Genomic DNA, 13,461 nt, shown 5'->3' with positions numbered 1-13,461 from the left:
TTAACATGGGTTAGATTTTCTTTAGACCTATCTGCCAGCAACGTGTCATCTACATATATGAGTAGGTAAACTTTGTCCTTGTAAGAACCTGTGTTTACATAAGCACATATATCAAATGAGCTTCTTTTGAACCCAATGCTAGAAATATAATCATTGAATCTCTTATACCAGCATCTAGGTGACTATTTTAACCTATATATAAACTTATTTAGTAAGCAGAAGAGATTTTCTTTTCCTTTAACGTCAAATCCTTTAGGTTGCGTCATATAGATTGTCTCCTCTAGATGTCCATGAAGAAAAGCAATTTTGACATCTAGTTGATACAATTCTATATTATTTTGAGCAACTAAGGATAGAAGAAATATTATTGAAGTTTGTTTTACAACAGGAGAGAAAATCTCATCATAGTCTATATCTTCCCTTTGAGTGAACCCCTTAATAGCCAATCTAGCTTTAAACCTAGGCTTTTGATCACAGGATGTTCCTTCTTTAAGTTTAAAAGTCCATTTAGAAGCCACAAGTTTATACCCTTTTGGTAGAGGAACCAAGGACCAAGGGTCATTCACTATTAGTAAATGCATCTCCTCATTCATTGCCTCAATCCAATCCCTTGCATTAGCACAACTTTTTGCTTCCTCAAAGATAAAGTTGGTTCTTGGCTAGTAGGAGCTACTACAACATTTAAAACCAAATTCATATAATTCATTTCAGTATATCTAAATGGAGGTGTGATAGTTCTTCTTTGTCTATCACTAGCTAAGACATATTGACTTACATTAGGTTGTTCACATGTTGTCTCCTCATGTTCCTCTATATTTTCCTCTATTTCTCCTATGTTACTAAGTTGGCTAGACTCATTTGGCTGCTCAGATGGTAACTTCACCTCAAAACCGGTATTGGATGACTCTCCTTCATCCTCTACCTTTTTTTCCTTTTGCATAAACATCTCATATTCCCTAAAGGTGATGTCTCTACTCACTAGGAACTTCCTTTCAATAGGATGCCACATTTTGGAGCCCTTGACACCCTCTATAAAGCCTACAAACATACACTTGACTGCTCTGGCCTTTAACTTTCCCTTATTTTGGTGTACAAACCCTACACAACCAAAGACCTTGAGGTTATTTAGGTTAGGGGGATGTTTAGTCCATTTTTCCTCAGGTGTAAGCAAATCTAAAGATGTGTGAGGGCACCTATTTAAGGTATACACAGTATAAGATGCAGTTTCTACCCAAAAACTTTCCCCTAAGATAGCATTAGAGAGCAAACACCTAACCCTTTCCATTATGGTTCTATTACCCTCAACAACCTTACTTTGTTGAGGTGTATACCTCACTATCCTATGCCTAATTATACCATTCTCACTACAAATTTTATCAAAGTATTCATTGCAGAATTCAAGCCCATTATTGGTTCTAAAGTATTTTAACTTTTTAGATGTTTGATTTTTTATCATGGCTTTCCATTCTTTAAACTTCCCAAATATTTGGTCCTTAGTTTTAAGAAAGTATATCCAGCTTTTCCTAAAAAAATCATCAATAAAGGTTAGAAAATACCTTGAGCTACTAAGGCTTGGTGTAGAAGATGGTCCCCATATGTCAGAATGGATATAGTCCAATACTTCTTTGGTGGTGTGCTGATATTTTGTAAAGCTTTGCCTAGTTGCTTTACCTAAAATGCAATGCTCACAAAAGGAAAGGTGCTCACTAATACCAATGGGAAGGATTCATTGCTTGGACAGAGCTTGCATCCCCTTCTCACTAATGTGGGAGGTCTTTTATGCCACAAGTAAGCCTCTGTCATGTTTGATGTTGAAGCTGTGTAGACACTTGTCATCATCTCTATTCCTTTCATAATGTAAAGGTCATTGACCTTCTCACCAGCCAACACTGTTGGGATTGGTGTCCTAATTCTCCCAGTTGTCTTGTAGTTTGTAAATATTTTGTATACATATTGTTATTAATAAAATAAGTGTTATTTTATTTTGCATTTACTCATATCTAATAAACTAAGATTTGTGATTATTTCATGTAATTTAAGCATGTATGTGAGACATACAAGTGGATCATGCCTTAAGTAATAACCTAAATGGTCTATTGTATAAGGATAAAGAAGGGATACCTTATCTTGGTGACACTACGGATACGACTCGCTTTGTAGATATTTAAGTATCGTAAAGTGCTACAAATGGTCTGATCCTGATCATTCATGTGGAGACATGTGAGCGGGGATGTCCTATATAAAGAGTTTGTATAAGATCAAACCACAAGATGATTAGTCTCTTTATATAACGTCGTTGATAATTGAGATTTACATTTCACTAAAATGACCATAGGTAACATGACCATAATTCTGAGTGAGTTGGGAACTTCTACCTATGAGGGCAGCCCTTTGATTAGTATGGGTGAGAGTGGCCAGATTGCCAACTCAACAAGCCTACCTTTTTGGGGATTTGTCTGATTGGGGAGCTGGAAACTCAACTACACAAGACAAAATTCACTCTTTCCCCGAAGTAGAGGTAAATAGATAAATTGCTCCCTTAAGGGCTGATTCTAGGTCTTAAACATAGTGGTCACACCCTCTCTTTGGAAGAGAGGACTCAGTCATAGTAGAACTATAACTTATTATTCATTAGAGGAAGCAGTGGTTCTTAATGAGTTAGATGTAACTACAGGGGCAAAACGGTAAATTGGCCCAGCTGTACTTACGAGCGATTTGTGAAGGGTTATCACACTGTTGATTGGTTATATAGACACAAAAATATATTTATAGTGCGAAGAGTGCAACTGTCAGTCTTTAATGGAGTGACCAACAGTTAACGAATGGTGGATCTCGTGACTAAAGAGTTTAGTCAGTTAATCATTTATCGTTGGAGCTTCAAGCAACAGGTCCATGAGGTCCCCTTGGTAGCTCAATGGATTCAAGTTGAGAATTAGATTTTGGGTTAGTTTGAAGTGTTTAAATTAACAAGAGGAAATTCAATTATATGTGATATAATTGGTGTGATGTATTAGATACATTAATTGGAGGAATTAATATAAATATGATTTATATTAAGTATCATAAAATAGAAAAAGAACTATGGTTTATATATTTCATATGATGAAATATTAAAACTATAGGTTATAAATATAATATAATAAGCTAGTTATCATATTTATTTATAATATATTAATTATATGATAATTAATTCTTTTTCTCTAATAACCGATTTGAGTGGGAGGTTATTGGAAGTTTTATGGTAACCGTGAGATAAAAGGAAAAATGTTTTCCAAAATTAGGAGTTGATTCACTTGGAAGAATTTCATGAAAAATGCTATTAAGTAAAAAGAGTTTTTACTAAACGATAGCCGTTGAGAGCATACACAATCGTTAAGAGTTGACTATACGATAGTTACTCGTTGATCGTTGCTACACGATCGAGTAGCAAAGTCTTATAATATGCTTCATCTTCTAAACGATCGAGTACATCGTCAATACAATAGATAGTGTTCATATCTCCCACTTACTCGATCGTCTACACGATCGTATACCTTCTATCTTTCTCAAGCCAAGATCATAAAGAGCCCACTACTCCTGGATTCTCACATCGAGAATACCAAGGTAACACTTGTGGTGGTGTTCTAAATCCGTTCGTGGATCGAGTTGGACTCGATTGGATTCGAGGTGCATTCAAACGGTCGTTGTGTTCGTGTTCGTGCTGTTGGCTGTTCCGGTCATTGCGTTCGAGTGCATTGTTGGACACATTGGAGATTGATCGAGGGATACTTGAAGAGTTGTTCTTTAAAGGTACACATACTCTATCCCTTTTATTTTCTTGTAGCATGCTGTAATTCCTATTTATGTAGAATCTGTTCGTTTCTAATTAGATGTAATTGTTGTGTTCATTCTGAACGGAATTTGGAAAAAGATCCACTTTCACTGCTCATGGATATCTCTGTTTTAGATTGCCTTCAAACACAACTTTGGAATCTTTGATCATTTCAAGAACTCCATCTTTTCCTCTACATTCATACCTAATGGAGTCCAACATGCTCAGAGATATCAAGTTTCTCTTGAGTAAAGATACATGTCTAACATTTTTTAGAAGCTTGATTGATCTGTCCTTTAGCTTCAAGGACACTAAACCAACCCCTTTTATCTTACAGGCTTCATTATTGCCTATGTACACTAATTCTCCATCTATTTCCTTGTAAGTATTAAATCAAGATCTAAAAGGTGTCATGTGATAAGTGCATCCGGAGTCTAGCACCCAATCATGCTTCCTAAGAGGACTGATTTGGTTGGTTTGATTTCTGGTGGAGGTTAAGGCATCAGAGTAAAAGTAGGAACCTTTAACCACAGATACTTCTGGTTGTTTCCCCTTTTGATCCTTCTCTTTTTCTTGGTTTTTCCTTTTCAGACTGTAGCAATCTCTCATTAGGTGACCTTTTTTCTTACAGTAATTACATCTCAACTTGGACTTTAGCTTGTGCTCTTCACCTGACTGGTTTTTGTTCTCCTTAGACTGGTTCTGCTTGTTCTTCCCCTTGGCAACCCCTCTACATTAGGTTGCTCCTTCTTGATTGGCTGAAGCTCTAGCTCTCTCGTTCTTAATGTTGAGATGATGGCATCAGTTGTGATTGATTCTTTACCATACTTCAGAGCATTCTTCACCTCTTTATAGGCTTCGGATAGAGAGTTTAATAGCACAAAAGCCTTATTTTCGTCGCCAATTTTCTCACCAAGGCTCTTAAACTCTGAGACTATGCTCTTGAATTCATCCAAATTTTCTGAAAGAGGCTTGGCAGAATCCATCTTGAACGTGAAGAACTTCTCCCTCAGATACATCTTGTTAGGGATATCCTTTATAGCAAACAGACCTTCTAGCTTGACTCACATCTTATAGGTTGTGTCTTGATCAATTACTTGCCTCAGAATACTGTCATTAAGATTTAGAACTAGAGTCCCATATGTTGTGAGCTCTATGTCTTCTCTTTCTTGTGCTGATATGGTGGTTGACAGTGTTGATCGGTCCAAAAGGGCCTTGTATGCTCTCTGTTATCCAAGAATGGCTTTGATTTTGGCCTTCCATAGGCCAAAATCGCCTTTCCCATCAAATTTCTCGATCTCATACCTTGCAATGACCATTTCTGAATCGAACTAGTATCGAGTCTTGATTTCTTAATAATCTTGAAGCTCCAAGAAAGATGACCTTAATGAACTTTAAGTGCTCTGATACCAATAATTGTTGGGCTGAAGACCCTTTACAAGTCCCAAATACTCTAGATCACCGTTGAAGAGATGAAGAAATGACTCAAATCAATTCTGCCAAATCCTCGACACTCAAAACTCGATGCTCGACACCTTGATACTCGATCCTCGATCAGAATTACCTTTTTCGTCTGACTGATCTCTATTAATTTCTCGATGCAACTCGATGAGAACAGAGTTAATACTCGATCGTACTTGACGATTCTTGAATGATGCTCGGTGCAACTCGAAGGTGAAAATGGTGTACTCGGACCTACTCGATAGCAATAGTTCGACACACGATTAACTCGATAACTTGATACTCAATGCGATTTGTAATGCAAACGATTGGCGTACGATTTGCAGTGAAGTATTACTCGATTGAAACAAGAAAGATAAGGAAGAAGAAAGAGACACAATGATTTACGTGGTTTGCCAAGGTTGCTTACGTCCATAGGAAGATTTGAAATCTTTTACTAACTGAAGATTGCTTACATATTTTAGTTTGCAAGAAAACTAAGAAAAGATGATAACTCTCTCTTTTTGAATTCGAAATCAATTGTATTTATAATGATATACCAGCTGACTGTTACAAAAAAGTTATAAACAAATTGAAAATTTGAGGTATTTGAGTCAAACTTCTTCACTTACATTGGCATGGACCGGTTGTGCCGGCAACTTGTCTGATGCTTTGCTCTCCAATCTACTTACCACCGTTGCCAATTGGTGATTTGTATTACCAAATTGGAGAAGCCTGTTCTTATTTATTGTTGAAGAGATTTTGTTTCTTATTGCAAAGACTTAGGATCTTGTGAAAGTCGAATTGTATTGATGAATATCCTGTTGAAATTTAAGAGAGTGGTCAACAAGAGTTTTAGTTACATCTTTTAGTGACATACCAGAGGATGAGGAAGATGAAGATTGGTTCCTATTGTCAAATTGCCCTCGAGATCCCCACTTGAAATTGAGATGGTTCCTCCATCCTTGGTTGTAAGTTTGAATGTGAGGGTCGTATTTCCTTTGAAAGCCACCAACGGTGTAGACTTGAGCTTAGAGACAAGCATCAGATGAATGCCCCATCACATTACAAGCTCCGCATGTCTTTACCTAGGGGACTCCACCTTGTGTCATCGATGTAACAATAGTAATTAGATTGGATAATTGAGATCACAACTCATTTACCTCTTTTGTTGTAGATAAGTTAAACTCATTAGCCCTAAATCCAAAGTTTTAATCGTTTCCCACCATGTAGGAAATCAACTGTTGAGCCTCCATCGGCATCTTGTTAGCAAGAGCTTCTCCCGCAGCCGAATCAATAATACTTTTGTCATTAGAAAGCAAATCACTATAAAAATTTTGGATTATTAATTGGTTAGAAATTTGGTGATGAAGAAACCTAGCACACAGTTGTTTCTATCTCTCCCGATACTTCGACAAGGTCTCCCCAAAGTTTTGTTTTATTCCATAAATTTCTTTCCTAATTGTATTAACCCTAGAAGTTGGGAATTTTTTTTTCAAGAAATTTATTTTTGAGGTCGTTCCAAGTCGTAATAGACCTAAGAGGCAAGAAATGCAACCAATCCTTAGTCGCATCCTTCAATGAAAAAGGAAAAGCCTTAAGGTTTAGTTGTTCCTTAGTCACCCTATGAGGTCTTATACCATCACATGCCATGTGAAAATATTTTATGTGCTTATGTCGGTTCTCTCCTAGAATTTCCTTGAAGATAAGTAACAAGTGGATCAAATCGGGCTTGGGCTTAAAGGGCACGGTGGTCTCTAGAAAAACGATGCATAGAGATTGTTGGGCCATGTCCGGCTCGACCAACTCCCTAAGAGTTTTCTCTCGATTTTCACCCATAGTAGCTTCTTCCTCTTCTTCTATTGGATATTCCAAACCTTGATGATTTTCTTCAACCAATCTCTCTTCTCCTCTCCTTTCGGATTCACCTTTCCTCTCGAGTGACCTTTGCAAAAGAAAAAAAGGCTCAAAACTCCCAGAGGAGCGAGTCATACACCAAAGGAAGAATAATCACACACAATCTCTCTCTTTTTTTATTAAAAGAATTAAAAAAAAATAACTTAATTAGTTGCCTTGGTTCCCCGACAACGGTGCCAATTAAATCAAATAAAGAATTCCTTGGAAAGGGGCCAGTCTGGGGTCAAACCTCACCGAACCTAAAAATTGAGCACAAAATATACTTGTAAATTCTCTATGAAAAGATTCTTGGAAAATATAGTCATTAGGTGTAGTTCTATCATCGGAGTAAAAAATATTATTAAATTTACACAATCCCACAACCTATTATGCAATACCTAATAGTCCAATTAGGTTAATCAAGAATTGCATTCCAATTAGGTTAATAAAAAAATACTATGAACTTGTCGGAGTTAGTCATACAGGTGGTCGTTGGAGGTGATTGTCGGGTTAGACATTCCTAAGAGTTGGGCATCGGAGTAATTGTTGGAGGTGGTCGTTGTTAGGTGAAGTCATTGGAAAGGAAGGGCAAAAGTTGATTATTTTAACCACTCAAATGTAGATAGTGTTACCATAACAAAATGGGTGTTAAAATAGCCCTTACCCTCGTTATCTTAACACACCACGGAATGCTAGGTGAGTTATTATAGTCTACCGTCCTCAGTGCCTCAAACATCTAATTTAATCTTATTATATATTTTTAATTTTATAATTGTTATTTATTTAAAACATTAAAACCAAAACAAAAGGACTAAAATGGTAATTTGCTCGCAGAAAAGAAAAGGCGAAGGCAAAAGATTTTCTTGAGAAGAAAGAAATTGAAGAGTAGAGAAGTACAGAGCAGAGCTTCTTCTTCTTCTTCTTCATCATCATCATAAGCTGCTCTCTTCTTTCATTTCGTGTTCCACAAATTTTCAATCCAAACTCTCTCTCCGTTAGGGCAAACAACCACCGACAATGAGTAGTATTGGCACCGGTTACGATCTTTCCGTCACCACATTCTCCCCCGATGGCCGTGTGTTTCAGATCGAGTACGCCGCTAAGGCCGTCGACAACAGCGGGTATTCCTATTCTCCTCTTCCTTTCATCCTAATTACTCTCTAGTCTTACTTGGGGTAGGGATTTTCGATTTCCCTTTGTCTGAACTGTTTTTCAAATTCCTTTTGCAGGACTGTTATTGGAATCAAATGCAAAGACGGAGTCGTTATGGTAATTTCTTTTTCGCCTTTTGAGTGTGTTTCTTCTATTGTTTGTGGGTGGGACTGTAGGAGTGCTTTAGGTTTGCGGTAGAGTGTTTTTTACATACGAATCTGATGTGGGTGTTTTTTATACAGGGCGTGGAAAAGCTTATTACCTCTAAGATGATGCTTCCTGGCTCTAATAGAAGAATTCACGCTGTTCATCGTCATTCTGGCATGGTACTTCCCTTATCTTTTATCGATCACTGCTTTGGATTCAAGTATCGTGTAATAAGGGTTTTGATGTTTTGAGCTTTGGTTTTATAATGGTCGTAGACTGACTGATTAAGGAAATGTGCCTTGACTGGGCAGAGACTTGGATATGAAATATGGAATAATAAAGTTAATTTCCTTTTGGATTTTCTCGTATTCAAGTGCTTTTCGTTTAACGTACAGCAAGAAAGGAACTGTTAACATTTTTAATTTTTTTTCATTGATGTATTTTGCTATTCCATGGCAGGCTGTGGCTGGATTAGCAGCAGATGGAAGACAGATAGTTGCTCGAGCTAAGTCTGAAGCGACCAACTACGAAAGGTTGCACCTTGAGACTCTTCTATTTTTGACAGTCCCCTAGTCCTAATGCACAGCTCCCACTTTATTAGTAATGAAATTTGTTAATCTGTAAGAATACTGAATACATGTTGCAGATGAATGTTTGGAGATCAGGCTTTGAGTAATTCAATTTGCTCTTATGTTCAAATATGATTCCTGAGTCTGTCTTGATAAATGTATTGAAATAGATGCTTAGAGTTTATAAGTGTTCTACCAGCCAGATATAAAGGAAGAGCAGTTTTAGTATTTTTAATGTTTTAACACCAATATGATTTTTTTTTTATATATCCGTGAGTGTCCAGGCCAGCTTAAACGCACCTCGACTAATCTCACGGGGAAAAAGTGATGATGATAGCATTGCTAAACATGAGAAACGAGTTATCAGCTTATTTAATGTCTTTATCTGAGGTTGTTTGAGATTTATTGTCGATTTTGCATTATCCTATTGAATGCTTATCTTGGTATTTTATGGACTCTTTATGCAGTGTTTATGGTGAACCAATCCCTGTTAAGGAACTGGCTGATCGGGTTGCTAGTTATGTGCATCTCTGTACACTTTACTGGTGGCTCAGGTTTGTTATGATTTCAGTAAAACCTATAGTAATTTGAAATTGCTTCTTTCTTTCTCCTTAAATAGAATTAAAATTAATGTTGCAGACCATTTGGTTGTGGTGTAATTCTCGGAGGTTATGATAGAGATGGACCACAATTGTACATGGTTGAACCATCGGGTGTTTCCTACGTGAGTTTATATATTGATATGTTGCAGACGTGATATTGAGTTTTAACTTGAATGCTATTTTGTTCACAACTCTTGCAAACTACTTATCTACATCAATAGCTGCTCTATGAACTGTTTTTTTTTTTTTTTTTTGGGCATTTTTCTAGAGATACTATGGTGCAGCAATTGGGAAGGGCAGGCAAGCTGCAAAAACGTAAGATTAAAGATTTACTTATCATGATACTTCTTGTGGGGGTTGATTAGAGACCACTCCATCTTTGTGAATTACTTTAATTTAATTTGATGAGATTGAGTTTTCAAAAACATGGATGCATGAATATTACAATCAGTATAAATCGCTATATAAGCAATAGCCAATAATAAGACTTACGATGGATGGCATAAGCAGCAGATAGTTACCTAAATATGTTTATGTTGGATTTTAATTATTCTATAAGCACCATCTTGTCTAGTTGGAGTCCCTTCATTTAGATGGGCTCCCTTCTTTTTGTCAGCTTGGTTTTTTTTTTCTTGTTTGTGTTTCACTTTTTTCTCAATGAAAGTTGTTTTCATAATATATGTATATATACATATATATGCTTATGTTGGAGTAGGGGAGATCCATATCTAGCTTTTTATGCTTGATATGTGAATCACTGAAAAAGTTGATTCTTGTATAAAATAAGTAATAACAATAATATTGGAAAAATAGATTTGTATGAGGGATTTTAGTTTTAGAACGTTTTTGCTACATTGTTATTTATTGAGAAGTTATGGAGGATATTCTTAAGTAAGGTGATAATGTAACCAATATTTAACTTCAAGATGATGCTCTTGTTGTATATAGCCTCTCTGACCACAGTGATGCAAGAAATTGGAGTGAAAATGGTCGATACTAGTTAATATGCTGAAGAAGATCTCTCATGCAATTTTTGTTCTACGAACTTAACTCTTAATTTTGACATTTACATCTTTGTCTCAGCATTGATGGAGCATTTTCTACTTTTATTTTTTATTCATCATATGACTAATCTGTGTCAAACAAAGAAGGCTGTGGAAGAAGTCTTAGACTATGTCAGGCTGTAGGGGTATATTAAGAAGACTTAGACCATGTTTGGCAGTCATGTCCTGATGTCCAAACCACACTCCACTCAAGATCATGTTTGGAAGTAATTGACTAGTGTTTTTAATATTCTCATGTTCTTATTAAAGAAGTGTTATTGGAAAAATTCAAATGCACAAAGCAAGTACTTGTGAAGTCTGTTTTAAAAAGTGCTTCTAGGTACACATATAGACATAGGTCTGGTGTCTCACCTTAAAATGGCTAGGCTCACAACACAAGACACATATTAGGTGTGCGCCTTCTATGAAGCCCTAGGGCCCAAAGCCCTAGGCCTTGGGGCTTTGTCATTATTTATTTTTAAATAATAATAATTAGGGGTTTTCTTTCTTTATTAACTAAATAAATAAAATTTGCTAAGCCTAAATGGACAACTCATTGCGTTTTAGGGTTTTTTCCTTCTATATTCCCATTTCAACTATGCATTCTCTTCTTTATTTAGTACTTTATATATAGTCCTCTCACCAAAAAAGCCCATTCTTTTTCTTTGTGCCTTGCGCTTAAGCCCTAGAAGACTATTGCTCTTTGTTGCGCCTTGAGCTTTAAATAATGTGTGAAGTGCTTTAGCCCAAGTGCTCAGGCTAAATCGTAAAGCATTTAAAAAAGAACTTGAATAATGTAGAACCAAACACTTGGTGACTTGTCATGATGTACTTTTTACTAAAGCGCTTATAGTTAAATCAGTTTTGTTAACGACGGGAAAGTTGAAATACTCCATTACTTATAAATGCTCACCACCTTTGAATATGGACATAAATTTAACATCTCAACCGACATTGTATGTTCTCTCTTATTTATGAAAATTTAAGTAATACTCCTGATGCACCAGCAATGCAATGACAGGGAAATTGAAAAATTGAAGCTTTCTGAATTGACTTGTCGGCAGGGGGTTATTGAAGTAGCCAAAATGTGAGTAACTTAATAGTTGATCTTGTAGTTTGTTGGCACAACTACTTGATTAAAATCTAAACTTTGTGTTGCCTTTTTTGGCAAGCAGTATTTACGGAGTACATGATGAGGCAAAGGACAAGGACTTCGAATTGGAAATGAGTTGGATCTGTGATGAATCAAACCGCCAACATCAGAAGGTACTATTATGAATGTTATATAGAATGAAATTGCATTTTTCTTTTTCGAAATTCTGTTACACGATTTGTTGTGATACTTGTTATGTTTCCTTAAGTCAATTAATTTCCTGGAAACAATTTGTCGATCTTTTCTTTTGTTCTTAATTTCAACACCAATTATGGGGTAGCGGAATGAATGTTGGTGGTAAACGTAAATAAATTTGATTGTGGAGAGCTATATCCAAATTCTGAACCGATTGCCTCAAAACTTAGTTTTACTTGGGATAATGTGGCCTTCTGTAAGTTATGTGAGAAATTTAGGGCTCCTCAATTTTTCAGGGATGCATAATTCCTTTGAAAAAAGAATTAGGATATTATTAGTTGCAATATTTATTTATATTGAGTCACATCGCTGTTCGTTTCATTATTTTATTTAGTGGTTTTCACATAATTTAAATGCAAACGAATATACTCGTTCATAGCGATGCAATAGTAGTATGAACGATCTCAATGCACACATTTCCTCGAAATGCTTTTGAGTTCGTTATAGGGAATTGGTTTGATGCTAGGGGTAGTTTAACCAGATGCTTTGACCACTTGCAGGTCCCAGAGAATCTCCTAGAGGAAGCAAAGGCAGCTGCTAAAGCTGCCCTGGAAGAAATGGATGCTGATTAAGGAAGTTGGAAATTTATAGGTGTTCTTACTGTGCTGCAATTGCTTTATTTAGTTTCAGAGTGTCTGATTTGAGCATCCTGTAAGAATTTTTCAAGGATTCAGGAAGTGATAAACTTAATGTGATTTTCATACTGCATTGTTGTACTTTTCTTAATCAAATTGAGATTTCTCTCTCCTAACCAGCTGATCCTTTGAAAATTTTAATATTATCAAGAGTCGTGGATGATTTGCAAATGCAGCAATTTGATTTGTACCGGCTGATTTGCTCATGGATTTAGGTTTATGTAGCCAATCTAGGTTTAAAAATTTTCAAGTTGAACTTATATTTGAGATGCAAAATTTTTAATTACTTCAGCTACATAAATTTCAAGCTCTTAAAATTGTTTCTTCTATGCTATAAAACCTACTTTTTAAGTCTTGGCTTTTAAAGTTATAATGATGCAAAATGGGTTTTCTTTTTATTGGAAATTATGTAGAAGAAAAGTTGACAATGTTATCAGCTACACATTTTCCTATCAAATTGAAAAATCATCATTTGGCTAAGTATTACAAATAGAACTTCTCTCTTTGATTAAAATTTTTTATTAAAACTTTCAAAAAACTACCGTTAATGTAAAAATAATAATGTGATGATTTGAAATTTTGTTCTATATCACCTGCTACGTTGTTTAATATCTCAATTTCTGCTTGTTTGTGAAAGTTCAAGGAATAAAAGTTCAAGGATAATATTGCAATATATGGCGAAACTCAAGGGTATTTTTATAATTTAATATTTTTCATTCCAATTCCATGTTTACTTCAAAATTCAAGAAATGTTTGGCATCCATCAACTTCATAGCAGAAAGGTTGTTTTCCCTTGTGAAGGAAAGGTTTCAGCAGTA

At 35.8% G+C, this 13,461-nt stretch overlaps 1 protein-coding gene across 1 annotated transcript; it reads left to right on the top strand.

The window, feature by feature from the left end:
* The first annotated feature begins 7,921 nt into the window (after positions 1-7,921).
* PAG1 (20S proteasome alpha subunit G1) lies at positions 7,922-12,759 on the top strand. The gene is made up of 10 exons (XM_039027684.2): positions 7,922-8,268; positions 8,377-8,416; positions 8,542-8,625; positions 8,906-8,979; positions 9,483-9,569; positions 9,655-9,739; positions 9,886-9,932; positions 11,682-11,747; positions 11,836-11,926; positions 12,509-12,759. Exons 1-10 carry the CDS (start codon positions 8,165-8,167, stop codon positions 12,578-12,580), a joined length of 750 nt encoding a protein of 249 aa, XP_038883612.1. The 5' UTR covers positions 7,922-8,164; the 3' UTR covers positions 12,581-12,759.
* Positions 12,760-13,461: the final 702 nt, after the last annotated feature.

Source organism: Benincasa hispida, chromosome 3 (assembly GCF_027475165.1).
Source record: "Benincasa hispida cultivar pf3 chromosome 3, pf3_genome.v1.1, whole genome shotgun sequence".
NCBI lineage: Eukaryota > Viridiplantae > Streptophyta > Magnoliopsida > Cucurbitales > Cucurbitaceae > Benincasa > Benincasa hispida.
The sequence above is the reverse complement of the archived record's forward strand: the minus strand, read 5'-3'. Positions and strand labels throughout refer to the sequence as shown.